The sequence below is a fragment of the Pagrus major genome, chromosome 17 (genome assembly GCF_040436345.1).
Source record: "Pagrus major chromosome 17, Pma_NU_1.0".
NCBI classification, from domain to species: Eukaryota; Metazoa; Chordata; class Actinopteri; order Spariformes; family Sparidae; genus Pagrus; species Pagrus major.
Window position 1 is genome coordinate 6436213 of NC_133231.1, and position 17425 is coordinate 6453637.

Here is a 17425-nt window from a genome sequence, read left to right on the forward strand (position 1 = left end):
ACCACATTTCCAGAAAATTGGCAAAAGAATATGCAAATGAATGTGTGTTTCCATCCATTACTGTAAAGTGAATATTAGGAGTTGGTTCTACATAAACAGTTGGTGGAGCTAATTTTCCAGTGAGGTGCCAATAAACCACTGCAGAAGAAGAGATTATGTGATTAAGAGAGCACCAGTCATACCTCAAACAGTGGAAAATAATGTCGAAAATGTGATGGAAATATGGAAAAAAAATGGTGTGTTGTATGTATTAATTTTCACATCACTCCACACGTATCTGATGATTTCATCTGCTGTTATATTTAGTCTCATCAGGGAATATATGTATTTCCACTGTACTTTGTCGCATTTTGTCAAGACAACAACTTTTACACCTCAACCAGGTGTAAAAACGTTCTTTTTCTCACAGGTCCAAAATGCACATACAAACAGGGGGATTGATTTTTGTTTGAGTATTTCCACAAGTATTGGTGGTTTTAAGTTGCGATAATCTTTTGATATTTAGATACAAGACATCATTTCATAGCTTTAGGGCTCAAAAGTAAAGCAAACCAATCGATGTTAAAGTAAATTCCTTATACAGACCGACACAGATAACAGCAGGAAATAAAGGAAACTCACAAAGGCTGATATGATCCTTTAATCCTTCACCCTTAGCCGTAGCCTTTGGCCAGCAGCAAGGACAAAATCCCTCTCCTATTCTCTACCTTTTCACTTTCTATCAACATGATGACATCATGTGTGTTTGAGTGTGTGTGTGTGGGTGTGTGAGTGTGTGTGTGTGTGTGTGTGTGTGTGTGTGTTACACAACTTTACAGCTCCTCTTGACTTATTGAAAAAGGAGACTGACTTCTGAGGGCCCTGTGGTGCGTATGAAGTCCTCTAAGCTGCTGACCTCCTCACATCCAGAGCAGCTCGTTGGATGAGACGTCTGCGGATTCTCTCTCTCTCTCTCTCTCTCTCTCTCTCTCTCTCTCTCTCTCTCTCTCTCCCTCTCTCCTGCCCTCTCTCTCTCTCTCTTCTCTTCACCCTTTTGTTTCAACACAAGACTGAAGCGAGCATTGTGGAGGGTATTTAATGCCCCTCGCTCTCTGTCTTTGTCTTTTGCTCTTTTTATCGCCTGACTATCTCTCACTCTCTCTTGCTGTCACCCGTCTCACTAAACCAGGGTGACATGACCAGTCCTGGGTTGCTATGGTGACAGTCCCACTGGTATGGCGGCAGTGGCAATGGCAGCGCTCAACGGGTCCGCGTGTCTGCTTGCAAGTGCATATTTCTGTGTTCTCAGGGGTGTGAGTTGCCAAGTGGCGACGATGTGTGTAGTTATGTGTGTTCATATGCCTGTGAGTGTGTGTATAGGTGCCTGTTTGTGTGTGTGTGTGCAGGCGTGTTGTGGCCTCCTGCAGATGTTCTCTGGCCCCAGTGCCTCCTGCCAGCTGCTCCGCCCCCGGAACACACACACACACACACACACACACACTCCTCTTAATTAAGAGCCCTGTGCCATGGTGGGCGACTCAACGGGGGCATGATGGCACACACACCACATACACACAAAAACAAGCACACACGCAGACACTCTCACACACATGCACCCGGAGTGCTCAACACAGTGTGTTTATTAGCTGTTTTTTATGTGTGTGTGGGGAGATGATCCACTGGTGTTGCCCTTGAAGCCCTGTGGTGGCGATAGTGGTGGTGCTGGTAGGTAAACAAGCAGCTAATCAGGCCTGTGTGTCTAATCCACACAGTCCACGAGGCACCACAGGCAGGGTTACTGACACTAACAGACTCTCTCTTTCTGTTCAGCGGGTGTGAAGAGGAGGAGGAGGGGGCAAGTGGGACAGGAGGAAGAGGAGTAGAAGCAGCCAGGATTTGGTTGGAGAAGGAGGTGAGAGGAAGGAAGAGAGAGGAGGTGAAGGTGGAGGTGGAACTGTCAAAATAGAGTGGGAGAGTTCATATCAGGAGGTTCGTTCCAGTCAGTGAGGAGGAGCAATGACACATGAGCTGCAGCAATGATGTGTGTAGTGATGCACAGGACCACTGCTGGGTTTTGTTTCTCAGTCCGAAAGGTTTACGACAGATTTTGTAAGAAGACTGATAATTTCACTGACGATATTCCAAAATGTACATATCATGTATAGGATTAAGGGGAGGTCATGGCAGAAATGGAATAAATATTCAGAATCATGTTTTTATTAGTGTCTAATCACCTAAAACTATGAATTGTTGCGTTTTCATTACCTTTGAATGAGCCTTTTCTTTCTATCGAGAGAGGATGGTCCTCTTCCGTGGAGTCTGCCATGTTGCACCCCCATTATTCTACAATAGCCCAGAAAGAACAACCCAAACACTGACTCTAAAGAAGGCTCTTAGCTCTTTTAGCAGCCACTGTAGGGGAGGGTGTGGCGTGAGGGTATTCAGCTGGTTGCAGTCTGCAACCACACTACTAGATGCCACTAAATCCTATACACTGGCTCCTTAATGAAAGATGTTTTTGCCGATGCCATAGTGGCCTCTTAGTATCCATCATAATCTGGGCTGGAGCATAGCCACTTAAGGAACATACATTATTAAAGACATAATAGCTTATGATATTAATGCAAATTAGATAGATTTAGATACATTTATTTGTCCCTCTACCTGTCATTTTTGGTTTGATGTTATTCCATTCTACCTATACCACCATACAGACAAAATAGTTATTTAGACATCTCTTTGGCCAATATCTCCAAAACTCAGCAACCAGAACATTCTAGAAGGACAAATAGCTCGACAGGTAAGAGGAAATTATTTGTATTTGTTTTTTTTGTCATGGTAACAAAACATGCATATATGTACATGAACACTCATTGCTTTTGCAGTTAAATAATACAATCACTCAGGATATAAGCCAACAAGTGCTCTGCAGACTTACAGAAAATTATTAAACTTAAAATAAACAATGAATACAATTAAATACATGAATTGTGTTCGGTAGGTAGAGTGACCAAAGTGTTAAAGTAGAATGTTAAATGTTCACTGTTCTTAGATTGATCCTCTACTTGCTTCCCCCTCTATAGTATAAGTTCTTCTATATTCTGGCCCCAGTCTCCGTCTTTAATGTTTGTCTTAGTCTCATCTAGATTTACTGTCACTTAGTCCTGCTGCTCTTCACGGTCCTTATTATCTCTTTCTCACTCTGTTTTCTCCCTCTGGTCTTTTTTTAACCTCATCCATCCCTCTAATTTCTCTGCTCTTTCTCCATCTTTGTCTCCCCGCTCTCTCTCTCTCTCTGTCTCTCTCTCTCTCTGTCTCTCTCTCTCTCCCTCTCCCTCCCTCCTCTGCTCTGTCATCTCCTCTCCTCTTCCTCCTAACATACCCGGACACGACAGAGCACCACGGATAGTTAATAATTCTCTAATTTCCGCTCTTCACGGCGCGTAGAAGGTGTCGCAGATAACCTGATTTATCAGACGGCTATTAGAATGTGAATCAGGGGTATTAAAGCAATGGACATTAACGCGCACATTGTTTAAACAACGCCACGGGACTAATGGATTTCAAAATGAATTTGTCAACACCGTTCTCCGTGAATATAATTAGTCAAATGAGAGCAAAGCAGTGGAGGAGAGTTGGGAGGTAGGTTAGTAGGAAGAAAGGGAAGTGATACACACAGACACTGCAGCGGGGAGCAATGAGGAATTAAATAGAGAAATGTACACTGTGACTGTGAGAGAGGATTATAGTTTTCAGTTGAAATCAGTGCATTTATCTGTGGCACCTATGCACGTAATAAATGAAACAGGAGGGTTATAGAAAGTAAATGGTCCATGGATTATTACATAAATTACATTATTAAAGCTCCTTAATTTTGTTATTGTCAACAAAGACTAAAACCAACAATTAACTATTTCTGCTAACAAGTGTGTTGCTGTGTGGCCGAAGCCTCATGTATCTTATTTGAGCCACACTGTTGCAGTGGTTGACACGTTTCGTCATTATTATTATTAAGCCCTCACTTTTGCACCTAACATGTATTAGTCCCATGGGCAGATGAGACATGAGCCAAGCAATCTACTTTTTCACTTCTCTATTGGTATCCATCCATGCTGGTAGACATATTGTTTGTCCTGGTTTGAAGATATGCGTCGTAGAGATTTCTTCCTCCACCCAAATAGAATGAATTTTGTTGAGGGCATTAACAGCATTGAAAGTTCTGAAAACACAGCAACACCTCTCGGCAGATACTTAGGATAATGCGCAGACATCGCTTAGAACCGTTAACATTGGACTTTACTTTCAGTAAAAAAGTACTTCCAATGAAATCTGTTCATGATGAGGTCTGTGAATTAACAGGGGCATTGTTTTCAGGAAGACAGGTTGTTCTAGACTTTTTTTAAAAGACATTTTCCAATGATTTAAGCACTGCAATTGAGTGATCTCAGAAGTGAATGCATTTAAACTTCAACAAATAAAACAATAAAAACTGCACGAATAGATAGCATTCGAGGTAAGTGAGAATATGTTTATTATTTGGCTGAACTGCCCTTTAAAGTGTTGCAACTTGATTCCAGATCTCCAGCTCTTAAGATCATCTCTGCAAAGTCAAGACATTGAATTAATGGAATGACATGTAGGGTTTCCATCACAGTTCCAGTATCCACAGGTAGTGTTTCAGAAGCAGAGTGTCGCAGCACCCGCATTCCACTTTCTACAAGCATATTGAATGCACATTTACTGCCTTTTTAGATGTGGCAACAGATGCTTTGCAGTTGTGCTTTACTTGGTTTAATTGCTGTACATAAACAATAAAAACTAATTTTGCTGTTGAGACAAAGTCAGTAACAGATGAAATGCATCATTAGATATACATTATAAGGCAAAAAAGAGACCGATTTAGGCCTTTATATACATTTACAAGTTAATTTCACATTTCAAAGCCTCATCCACCGGTCAGTGCTGAGCAATTTTGTATTTTCTGACGGGCTTCATGTTTTACCCGTTAAATGAGTGATACTAACTCTTTTCATGCATCATTAATGGCTGAGCTTTATTTTTTACTGATTCAGGATCAGGATTGATGCCACTTTTGTGCCGCATACTGTCGGCTCCGCTGTATGGCTAAAGTCATGATATTTTGCTGCACTGGTGCCAGACTGGTTTGCCTTACAGATCAGTCTTGCTTCACTTCCTTTCAATGGCTTTGCTGTATTTCTACCCTCCTGGATCACTGTCTGTGTATGTGGGCGTGTGGCTCTGTACAGTTTTGCACTTGTGTTAAGTAACAAGAAATTTCAAGTGATGCCCACTGACTGACAGGAAATGTTTAACTTGCAGGTAAAAATTTTTTTATTCTGAATTTCAAAAGCAATAACAGTAATGTGACAGCTGAAAGCACTCTGAAACCCACACACTGTGGAAAAAACAAAGACATATTTCTCTAAAGTGGAGATCTCCATTGAGGGAAGCGTTTCAGACCTGCGATGAACTTAAGTCCCAACACACACACACACACACACACAGACACACACACTTCCTCTGCCACCTCCAGCTTCGTGTCTGGGTCCACCGCAGGAGGAGAGCTGGCCACTGGGCAGACAGGGCAGCGGGGTGTGGTGAGGGGGCGGTGAATATGTGCCGTTTGAATACTAATGTCCCACTTTAGAAGTCAACCTCTTCTCCATCCCCACAGCCCCTCTGCTCCGTCCCTGTCTCTCCTATATCTTTTCCTTACTGTCATTTCTCTTCAGTCTTCTCTCATCTTTTTTTTCTCACCTCCCCCACTACTCTAAACAGTCCTTTTCTCCCTCTCTCCTCTTCCTCCAACTTGTCTCCTCTGTCTTCTCACTCCTGTCCTCTTCTTGTTTCCTCCCTGTGCCAGGCTTTCCATCACCCACGCTCCCTCTACATCCTTCCAACTCAATCCTTCCACTCTGTATCACTCATCAAACTCTGTCTTCTCCCCAAGAGCTCTCTCTCTCTTTGCCATTCACTTTTTAAACCCACACACACGTACACACATACACACACACATCCTTGACAAAGCCAGCTAATTACAGGCAAGTGTCCACTCCAGCCCTTCTTAAATACCGAGCTGATTAATGAGACGGAGGTGTAGGGCCAGGAAGTCTCACCCTCAACGGGTGGTGATACACACCCCTGTCCCTCTGCAGCTCTCTCACACACAGACACACACTTTTCTTTTCCTTTTTCACACTTGCAAAAGCAAATTATCAGCCGTGTACAGCTTTATTACAGCAATATTGGTATCAGTTTTTAGACTTACCTCCTTCCTCATATGTCTTAGCCCTTCTACTACTCCACCTTTCAGAATCAGAGGCAGCCTGTTGACTTTTTGCTATTTCCTTTTTTTTGTACAGTAACTCCTGCAGAGTAGAGCTAAGCGGCGAGAGCCAGCCGGGGGGCCCCAGGTGTAGCAGGGGCGTCCTCTGAAGTGATGTCGGCTCATTTTCTCAGCGGCGGCTCAGGCACGACTCACCGTCAGCTCAAAATGGCCTCCGACACATCTCTGTGTCTGATTTGTGTGTGTGTTTGACCCTGAGGACCGGCGTGAATGCTGCCGGAGCAAGGAGATAGAGTGCAGCTGCTGCTGCTGAATGCTGACACACATGCAGAGCAGCAAATGCGCGCACACACACACATACACACACCTGCACAATCACAATCTAGACTGGGTCAGCCAGGTTCAAAGCATTTGTATTCATGGAAGGTTTTGCATTGGCTCCACCACCTACAGTGTTTCATCTAACTGTGGGACGTGGCTTTCTACTTTCACACTCAGAAGACCTTGGACGGTGTTGGAGTGTGTTTATGGCTGTATTTATGGCAGTATGGTGCTACCTGAGTGAATGCACCTGACTGAATGCATTTCTTCACTCAGATCATCCTTGTAAATACTTGAGGGTGCACTGTTTTGATGCTCAAATTGACCCGTGTGACACAGGAGCTCTGAAAATACACGTGCTCATGCTGTGCACGTGTCAGTCCTAATTCAAATACACATCTGTGCACTGCAGAGAAGCACACACAAGCTGATACATGCGTGAACATGCTAAGCCATTGAGATCCTCCATAGGGTGGCAGTGATTTCATACAACGACTTCAGACCCATATCAGATTTTACCTTTATTTGAAATATAATTTAAATAATTGTCTATCAACAACTTTATCAAATTAAATAACTGTTTTGAATTTCCACGAAGCAGGTCAGCATGACATTTGGAGTACCGCAGGGTCAATACTGAGCCCCTTCTGTTCAGCCTATACATGCTGCTGTAAGACAATACTTAAATCTATATTTCTATTACATGGGACGACTGTAGTTCCATTGACAGATATCAGGTATCAGCAAATTAATTTAGCATATTACTTGCTCAGGCTAACACAGCCCACAAGAAAGCTGCATTTTGTCACTACGCTACACATACCTTCAGTTTATCTGACAACATTCAAAACTAAACTGAAATCCTACCTTTTCTCTGCTGTCTCTGCTTTGAGTTTTCAGTTTACGGTACTTCTTATTGATGATCTAATTTTAATGTTTTAATTTGTTTGTTTTTTAATACTCTTTTATTTGTAAGGCAATTGCTACTGAGTATGAAATGCACTATGAACTCTTGCATTGCCTTGCCTGTTATCACAGTGGATACCAACACACCTCATCATTGTTATGGGTGTCACACACTCATACATATGGTCAGGAGTGACAAACTCTCAGGCTACAGAGGGGGGTTGAATTTTATAGCTCCAGTTGTCCGTCCACTCCCTCTGTTGCCTCTCCTTTCATTCTTCCTCCCTCCATCCTTTGCTCACTTGTGACTTTGTTCCCGCCTCAGCAGCTTGACGTTAATTCCCAAAGATGTCTCCATCACAAACAGAAAAGTGATGTTGTCACCTTTAAACGCGGACGTGACTGTGTGATTGTCACCGTGTTAGGTTCTGACACACACACACACACACATAGAAGCACAAGAACATGTGTGAATCCACAGTAAGGTGTCTTTCTTATAATTGAGTCGAAACAAAGATGAACTCTTAATAAAGCAAGCTCCTTTGCCACCTGCAGACAAGCAATTCTTCTCACATCAAAGCATAGATCTTCTGTTTGTAGAGCTGCATTTATGTACGCAGGGGACAAACACCCAGACTGGGAAAGATGCCTAGTGTTTCAGTCTCACTTTCAGGTTTAACAGATTGAAAAGTTCTCCATAATTGGTGAGATGATTAGACTTGTTCACATTGCTGTTGACTGTGATATGAGCTAATAAACATTTAAGGATTGGTTACAAACACATTTCTCATTCACCCTTAGTTGTATCTAACCATTCAGGTCGTAAAAACTTTTTTTCTTTTTTGATTATTAACTTTTAATGACGAAAATGATCTTGACTTTAGTGGCGTTTTGTTTAAAAAGATTTTATGACTCATACCAGACAAACTGTGGTGAAACTGATAGTTTAACAGTTTTTTTGTGTTTGCTTGTGTGTAAGTTGCTTTTTGACAATATTATTTTTTCTTAAATGTTGTGAGTGTTTGTGGATGTTGAAGTGACTAATGGTTTGCGCATAAATGCATGAATACATAAAAAAAATGACAAGTAGCATCATAGAGAATTGAAGCTTATACATTTTAAACTGAAAAAGACAAATATGAGAGCAAAAGTGATTGATTGGTTGGTTTGAGTTTAAGCAGAGGATAAGAGAGAATCTCCTGATTTGTCTGATAATAAAGTTGGGAGATAGAGAAGGAAAACAGATCAACATGAGGGGGTTATTTTTTGAAGTGATATCTGACATTTCATAACTCTCGCATGAGTCACTTCTATCCCATATGAAAACATCATGTTTCAGTATCACTCAACACACTTCAAACTTTAAATCAGAGTACGCAAAACCTACTCAGCAGCATCCTCGCTTGGCCCCATGCTCAGTGTGGAAATCCAACTTGGCTCAGGCAGCGAGGAAAGTTGGCCAGAGAGCAGTTTCTCTTGTTCCCTCGAGAATGAGAAACTAAAAATCTATAAAAACCTCACAACTTTGTTGATTGTTGAAAATGCTCTGTAGCAACTGGTGCTACATTTTCTACCCTTTCCTACCAAAGCACAGTTGCTATGAACACAAAATGCAAAATGAATGGGCAAAAATCAATGGACCAAAACATCTTAACTCTGAGGTGCATCTCAGTGGGTGGAGTTTTCTCAGTTTGATTTTTGCCTTTTTTGCCTACTTTGCTCGCTGATGAAGATGTGAGATGAGGTTGAAATTGTAGCTGTAATCATCCCAGGAAATGCATACATCTTCACATGTACATCTACATCAGTCACACTTATTCACAAACAGAAATGCATCAACACATCTTGTGCATTAGTAGTTTTAATAAAAAATGAAATACTCAGACTTTACTGTCTTGTTTCAAGGTAAAGCTCATTGATGGCGGGTGAAAGAAGCGGCTGGTGGCACCGTTTGTCATAGAGGCAGCACATGGCTGTCTAAACCCTTCCTACGCTGTCTACACCAGCAATGCATAGGGAGTTAGGCAGTCCAGATAACAGTAAAACTACTGAGTGAAACCTTTAAAACAATTTGCCAACAAAACCAACCAACCAGCAGGTTTTTCTCCCTATTTTTGACTTGAGCATGAAATCGAAAATAGGATAAACAAGACGTTATTTGTTTTTTGTGTGTTGGATTCATAAATGAATAATGAAATAACAAATAACTGTTTTTTTTTGTTTGTTTTTTGTTTTTCTCATTTTTCGATTTTGGCTATTGAATATGAAAAGAACAAACGATACACAGGTTGAATATCTGTGTCTGGTGGACGAGGAGAGAATAAAGCGCTCGTAGTTATGTAGAGGACGTAGCAGGTTGACCTGCCGTGGCATGGCACAGCGTGGCACAGCGTGGCAGTCTCCAATGAGGCTTCACCCACCCAGGGCTCCATCCCGCCCGAGCTCAACACAATCAGGCCTCAACGGCAAAACCAACTGCAGGTTACCATGACAACCCAGAGGCACTGCCTGGATGGGACAAAGGCTGGCAGGTCCTGTGTGTGTGTGTGTGTGTGTGTGTGTGTGATTGAGAGAGAGAGAGAGTGAGTGATGTGTGGCAGAGCAGGCGCGGCCCTCCTGGGGCCCTCATTCGTTTGTCTCTTGCTGAGACCACAGGAGCCCTGATGCAGCGGAGATGGAAGAGGTGGTGGTGGTGGTGGTGGTGGTGGTTGGGGTGAGGAGAGGGGGAAGATGGGGAGGGGGCAAGGGAAAGAAAGGCAACTGATGTGGAAAGAGAGGATGATAAAACGATGCAAGAGAAGGTAAAGAAAAGAAAAAGAAAAATGGGCCCAGAGATCGTCCTGTGCCCATTTGTTCATTCACTCATCCATCAGTCATGTGCAATACCTCATACAGCACAGCCTGGATCTTGACACAACTTGCTCCAAAAATTTGACTTCAATGTTACAATTTGGCAAATTAATTACACCAATTAGTAGGGTACTCAAAATTCAAAGTTTTAATAACCTGTCTACCACAATGTAAGTTCAAATGACATGAAACAGCTCCTGCTTGGCTCCATGGAAAATAATGAAACAATGAGGGCACTTAGGCACGGTCTGATTACTGCACCAAAACATCACAAATGACAATTTTTCTCTCAAACTTCTTTGTCTAGAGTATTGAATGTGTCTTGGTCTCTCTGTGTTTGATCATAGTTTGATTTTTGACTCATGTATTCTTTTATTTTTCAATTTTCAGGTGTAGATCACGCCAACAAGGACCTAGAGAAAAACTTTGTGAGTAAACTTGAAATGTGATTTTTGAACAATAGATCTCTACCAAATCTCATTTAAACTGAGCAGTAAAATATTATCATTCTAGTTATCTTATTTACAGTAGATCTTCGATGTTTGTTCTGATTAAGTTGTCTTTTTATGAGGTTATAGTTTTCCATCAGTGCTGTTTGGTTACACAAACACACTTGGATTTTCATTAGACTGAAATCTGTGTATTGACTTTCTCCTGAGCTGCTCCTCTCCTCTATTACTTAAAACCTGAGACAATAAAACGTTCATATAGTGATAAAGCTGTTTTATTCATTTAGGCTGGTGTTACACTGGCTGACCATAAAGCATATGTGGAGTGGCAGTGTTGTTTACTCCTGCCTTGTCATATATAATCCTATAGGCAGTTTGAAGCACACAGGCCAACTTGTACTTTGTCAGAGCAGATTGTCTGGCATGGATAAGCCTGGCTGGAGAGAGAGAGAGAGAGAGAGAGAGAGAGAGAGATGCACATAATTGCTCTTGTACCATTTGCTGCCAAGACATCCTCCTCCCGTTATGCCTATATACACTGGCAAACAAGTCATTCAAACATGTTCACTTTTATGAGGCACACATAAACCATGCAGACACACATAGACACAGTCACAGGCATCTCCTCGGTGACAGTGATTGCCGTCAGTCAGAAGAAATATGTTGACAGACTAATTCAAGTGGCAGTATCAGGAGTTCTTCATGGGATTCCTTCATTTCCTGTCATGTCACTCTGATGTTCTGCATTGAGAGCTACACTGTGTTACACTGCTCTCCATTTGTTTTCTGTCTGGATTGCAGGAAGCCCTCGCGAGTTTTGACCTGGTTGCTTCACACGGTCTGTCTCATGATCCCATGCCTGTCAGAGATGAAGAGAATAGGTACTAACTGTCGTGCTATGTTTCTTTTCTTGGGAGAGTCAATAAACTGACCAATTTAACTGGCATTTTGAAACTAAAAGACACCAGGAATTGATTAAACTGTGTATTTATCCTCTCTAATGTGGGATGCAAACGTTTGCATGTCCAGGAAATTAGCTTATGTTACAGCAGGCTAGTAACCTAACCTGATGCTAAAGCACATTTCATTAGTTAAATGCATTTCATGGGGTTACAGGTTTAAAAAAAAAATTAAAAGCCCCATTCATGATAGCACATGTAGTGTTTCCTCAGTGACTGTTAATGATAATGATAGCAGTTCTGTCACGCTCCCAATTGAATTTGGGGTAGTTTACATTACAACATTACAACTCCAGCCAAAGTTACCCAAGATAGCATTACAGTGGCTCATTCTTATCCTAAATTCTTATCCTGCCCAAGTGCCATCATTCCACACGGTATGTGGGCCAGATAAATGAATCTGCTATCAATTTTGCTATCTGGGTTTGTGTTTTTCTGTCTAAAACCAAATAAGTTATTAATAATTTCCAGTAATTAATCTGCCACTCTTATCATTGTAAATTAATTTTTGTTCCGTGTGAGAACAGAAAGATTAACAGGCTTAGCAATAGTAAATAAGGTGATTGGCTTAGCGATTGATCAATTAGTTAGCCCACTGAAAGATATTGTACTCACAGTATAATATCACAACATTATGCAATTCTAAATAGGTGAAACAGATTTTAGAAAATGTAGTAATATGTTACATATGTGAGGTATCGGGCTCAAAAATAAAAATGACAACAGTGAACAGTAAATCAGCTGCAGAGTGTTTTCCTTGTTTTGAGCTGCAGTCTCCAGCATCTCAGTGTTTGTCTGTAAGAGTCCTCAAATCAGGATGTGCTGCATGCAATTGATCGTCCAGGCTTAATTTGGGGTGTGCTCAGGTCAACACATCCGAAAAAATAAAAAACCCATCTCTGCATATTCAGTCTCAGTGTGTGGCTAACATCTTATTCCCCCACTGTTTCAGTCACGGTACCCGATGTGCAGGGGAAGTTGCCATGGAGGCCAACAACTCCTACTGTGGTGTGGGCATCGCCTTCAATGCCAAGATCGGAGGTGAGGAAAACAATGCAGCATCATCGAGACAGTGGGAGGCAGTGCATTGTGGGTGTACTGCAGTGGCCAAGACATGGCATTTTCAAAACCACTTGTAGTTGGCCACTAATCCTTTTTTATACAGTAGATACAACTGTGTGATAATGCAGAAAGCACTTATTTCCATTTGGAGGATTCTATAAAGCAGCTGAAATCCAGACAGTAAATGCTTGATTTGTGTCTTTAAAATAAAGAGGCACGTGGCAAATTATTGATCATATCTCAGTTCCTGTAGGAAATAAAATGAGGTTTGTGACAGGATGCTTTGAACCTGGCCTTATTTATCTGTCTCTCAGAAAACAGTGGAACAAAATGCAACGAATTAATTCAAAAATAAATAATTCAAACTCATATTTTTGGCCCACATTCTGCAGCAATTACTATTCCAAAAACAAAAAAAATATCATGTCCAGCACAGCAATTTGTTTCATGTTGAATCATTTTTGATCGGGAAAACTTGCATTTTACAACTTGGTGTGACATGGCAAATTATGCTAAATCAAAGGAGAAGTGCCATATTTGGTTTGGATGGAAATTAAAATTGTATGGCTTGTTGGTTGTAAGCATAAGCCTTCTAAAATTTGGCAGAAAATTATAGAAAATATTTGTTGTTTTATTTTGACTGTAGTCTCCCAGTCTGCTAGAGCGTTATTTAGTCTTAGTTTTATGTCTGGTGCCAGACTACAGCTGAAAATGGACTCATTAACTGTACTTGAAACTAAGAGGTTTCATGGAAGACATGTAATCTGTTTGAAAGCCTTTAAGATGGAGTTTTGGCTTGATCAGAGAAATATATAAAATATATAAAAAGGGTGAAAGAGTATGTCATTTGTAAATACTCACATGCAGATATTGCGCATTTCATGTGTGTGTGCTGTATGGCATTGGGTTTGTGTGAATGCAACAGTGTACACGGTGACTGGCTGCTATTGAGCCGTGCTGACCCTATTTAAGAGCTCATTTTTTAGTGGGTGCTTCAGTAATGGCTTCTTTTAGTGTTGGTTGTAACATAGGCGAGGGATAAATGAACCGACTACAGAAGATAGCCCATTTTTCTGTTTTGGAATCAAAGATTTTTATAGGATACACTAAACCACAAGTTAATGAGGAGTACATGATGTTTGAGTAAGAAGATTTTCCACAGCCCTCAGATTTGAACGCTTCAAAACCAATTTCATACAGAGGTGTCATCAGCATGAAACATGGAGTATGAACAGAGAAATCCCTCCGTTGAACTCTGACATTTGAACTTTGCTCTGTGAGCTTTAACCCTCGCCCCTGGCTCATTTGTCAGAGGCTGATGAGAGCCTCCTGCAGAACTGACAGAAAGAGAGGAAAACAGTACATGAGGCAAGACCAGGAATCTCTTTCCACAGTTAGCCTTAATTTCACCTTGCCGAGTCTATTTTACCCTGACTCATAAACAGAGTCTGGCGCACAGAAGATGAAGGGGCAAGACCTAAATGAAAGATGCATGTCGAACTCCTGGGCGCTGTTGAGACCTGTGCTCACTGTCTGACAAAGAGGATTGACTGAGCTTTACCTCTCCGTGCGCTTCTGTCTGGGAAATTTACATGAAAATCTGCGTGAATTGATGTAGTCCTGTTAGATTTGATGTTGTTTTGAAAGGGTACACACAGTGAATGTGATAAATCAATAGAAAGAAAGACCAAGTAAGCCTGATGATGTTTGTCACACAAGATTTTTTGCCTTTTCATTTGAAATACATTTTGATGATTTGCAAGCACATTATGTAAGACAATTAGTAGAAGAGATAAATATTTAATCAGCCGACAAACTCATCTGAAAATGTCCCTCAGTGGACAGTAAATCTGAAAAGCCTCTTCAATTCCACAGATTCTCTTTAGTGAGAGGAAAAAATGAACTGGACATTACACAGACATGGATATATTTATAGTGTAAAGTGAAAGAATATGTGTTGGGGAGGAGAGCATTATATGGGAGGTGCAGAATAGAACATTGGTAAACATGCCTTGTTGTGTGCAAATAGGCAGTTTAAAATGTATTGTAAGATGTTAATGTTACTTAATTTTACTTATATTAATGTTTGCCAGGGGTCTGCTGTGCACTACCATTAGCAGCGAATTAGCCAACATTTTTTTATATTAATTATGGATCACATGACTAATTTTATGTTAAAGGTGTCACTCATAGTGACAAATCCCCAGAGAATAATCACCCTACTCTGTAGTTCCCCGCAGCTCTTCTGAGCTTTGTTTTAACATATTATTTTGGCTTCTGTAAAGAAATAACAGATTAAAAACTTTCTTAAGTTGAGTCAAGTGAACATTGCCATCACACACACACACACACACACACACCAGGGGGACAAGTGGGTTTGCCTCCTAGGGAAAGCTACTGCAGCCTGAACCGCTGCCTCTTTTTGTTTTAAATCTTCAGCATTGGACTAACAAAATGTTACCTTATGTGAAGTAACCCGCTCCAACCATTCAGTATGTGCCTACTGCATATTGGGATGTTGTTTTGGCTGCCATTCTCGATTTTGATAGTGTAGAACTAAGTTAGAGTGACGCCCTCTGGGCTCCCTGGAGGTGAAAAGGAGAAATGACTGAGCTCAGCTTTTTCTCACTGTGGCTGTTCTGTCATTCACCGATGTCAAAATATAACATTGCATGGCAACCTAGGCTGCAGTCATATTGCAAGGATTGCAAGCAATATTGCCAATGCAATGTATTATAGGGCTATATGAAAACAATGCAGTGACCATCTGCAAGGTTGCTTTCATCATATAGTCACTTTATTAGATGTTTAGGCTTCTCAAGCAAGAAATTAGGCTTATTTATCATTTCGTATTCTAAGTTTGTCACTGAGTTTGAGTTAACCTCTGACATTTTTATCATAATAACAACCAGCAACAGAACAAATGGCGTAAAGTAAGAATATAGCAAGAGCAGATACAGATACAGACAGACACACAACAGAGACACAAAACAGAGATGAAGCAAAGAAGCAGACGCACAATAAATGGGCACCAATGACACACAAGAAACAGAGAAAGTCACCAGGAGCAGATTCTATACTACTATAGGCCAAGTATTGTCATCACCCTGTTACTTCACTTTTTGTAGACAGGATATACAGTTATCTCTTACAACAACATGATAAACAGAATCCTTGTGTCTGTTTTTAAGCAGCGCCTGCAGGCAAAATGTTTTTTTTTCCTAGTATATGTTTACAAGTGTCAGTTTTTGTTTCATTTTTTCCCACAAGCCTTCCTCCGAACTCTCTCTGACCTTTTCAATCCGTCCAGGTATCCGCTTGCTGGGCAACTATGTCACTGATGCCATGGAGGCCACAGCTCTGACCTTCAATATCCACTTCATCGACATCTACGTCTGCAGTTGGGGCCCGCCGGACAACGGATCTGCGATGGACGGCCCGAAAACTCTGACAGAGCAGGCCTTTCGGCTAGGAACTCACAAGGCACGGTTTTCATCTCCGAGTTCACGCTGTTGTCTGTCAGAGGGATAGCAGACATCCACACTGACAGTGGAGCTGAGATTGGAAGGACAGAATGTCGAGTGTTAGGATTATATGGATGGATTTAAATGTATTTACGCAATGACAGCCTAAACCAAGTGTTCAATATTAGAGGGGGATTTAGAAATATTGAAAATTGGTCAAAACTTGGCTATACATCTGTGTCTCATATTAAGTTATCTTTCCACCAGTCTATAGGTGTTATTTCCAATTGCATTACTTGTTTGGATATTTCAAGATAGAGTCCCATTGTGTTAATTAATTCCAAATAATGAGTGGTGCTTTAAAAAAAGGGACTCCTGCTTTACACTTAATCATAAACAAATAACATAATCTATTCATATAATATATTAAACAGGATCTATCTACATGTTTTAAGTGTATCTGAGCCCTGACTTTTTGTTTGAATTTTTATGGACCATTGCAGTATGTGCTCTGTAGCCTCAGTTTATGGAGGGTTTTAAGAGCCGAAACTAAATATATGAATACATATATAAAATAAATTAATAATTATCCAGTAATAAATTAATTATATTATCTTATATGTAATTATATATTTAGTTTCGGCCTTTAAATCTCTCCTTATTAGTTCACATTTAGTTTAGTGTGAATTGATAGAAATATGAAATAGCTGTGCCTCCACAGCAGAATCCTTTTTCACCCTGTGTTTCAGCCCTGTGTAAATATATACAGTATGATGTGTGATATTTGAAATGCGCTGCTGACCGCTAGATGGAAACATTCTTTATGAAATCACTTTTCACCTGTTCTTTCACTCTGACGTCCCTCTGTTTGTGTTGTCAGGGCCGAGGTGGGAAGGGCAGCATCTTAGTGTGGGCGGCAGGTAATGGTGGACCGCAGCATGACCACTGCGGTGCAGACGGTTATGTTAACTCCATCTACAACATTGCCATCGGCGCTGTCTCTCAAATGGGGAAGCCCGCCTTCTACGGCGAGCCCTGCCCCGGTGTGATGGCCGTCACTCTGACAGGGTCCAGCGTGGGAAGCTCACTACCTCTGGTTACTGTGCGTGTACCACCTAACACATCTAA

General features: G+C 41.1%; 1 protein-coding gene across 1 annotated transcript in view; it reads left to right on the top strand.

The window, feature by feature from the left end:
* LOC141012037 (neuroendocrine convertase 1-like) overlaps nucleotides 1–17425 on the top strand; it is a 146425-nt gene that overhangs the window by 54488 nt on the left and 74512 nt on the right. The window contains exons 3-7 of the mRNA XM_073485419.1: nucleotides 10754–10791; nucleotides 11614–11693; nucleotides 12724–12812; nucleotides 16144–16316; nucleotides 17178–17399. Coding sequence (XP_073341520.1) covers nucleotides 10754–10791; nucleotides 11614–11693; nucleotides 12724–12812; nucleotides 16144–16316; nucleotides 17178–17399 — 602 coding nt within the window. The remainder of the gene's footprint in view (nucleotides 1–10753; nucleotides 10792–11613; nucleotides 11694–12723; nucleotides 12813–16143; nucleotides 16317–17177; nucleotides 17400–17425) is intronic.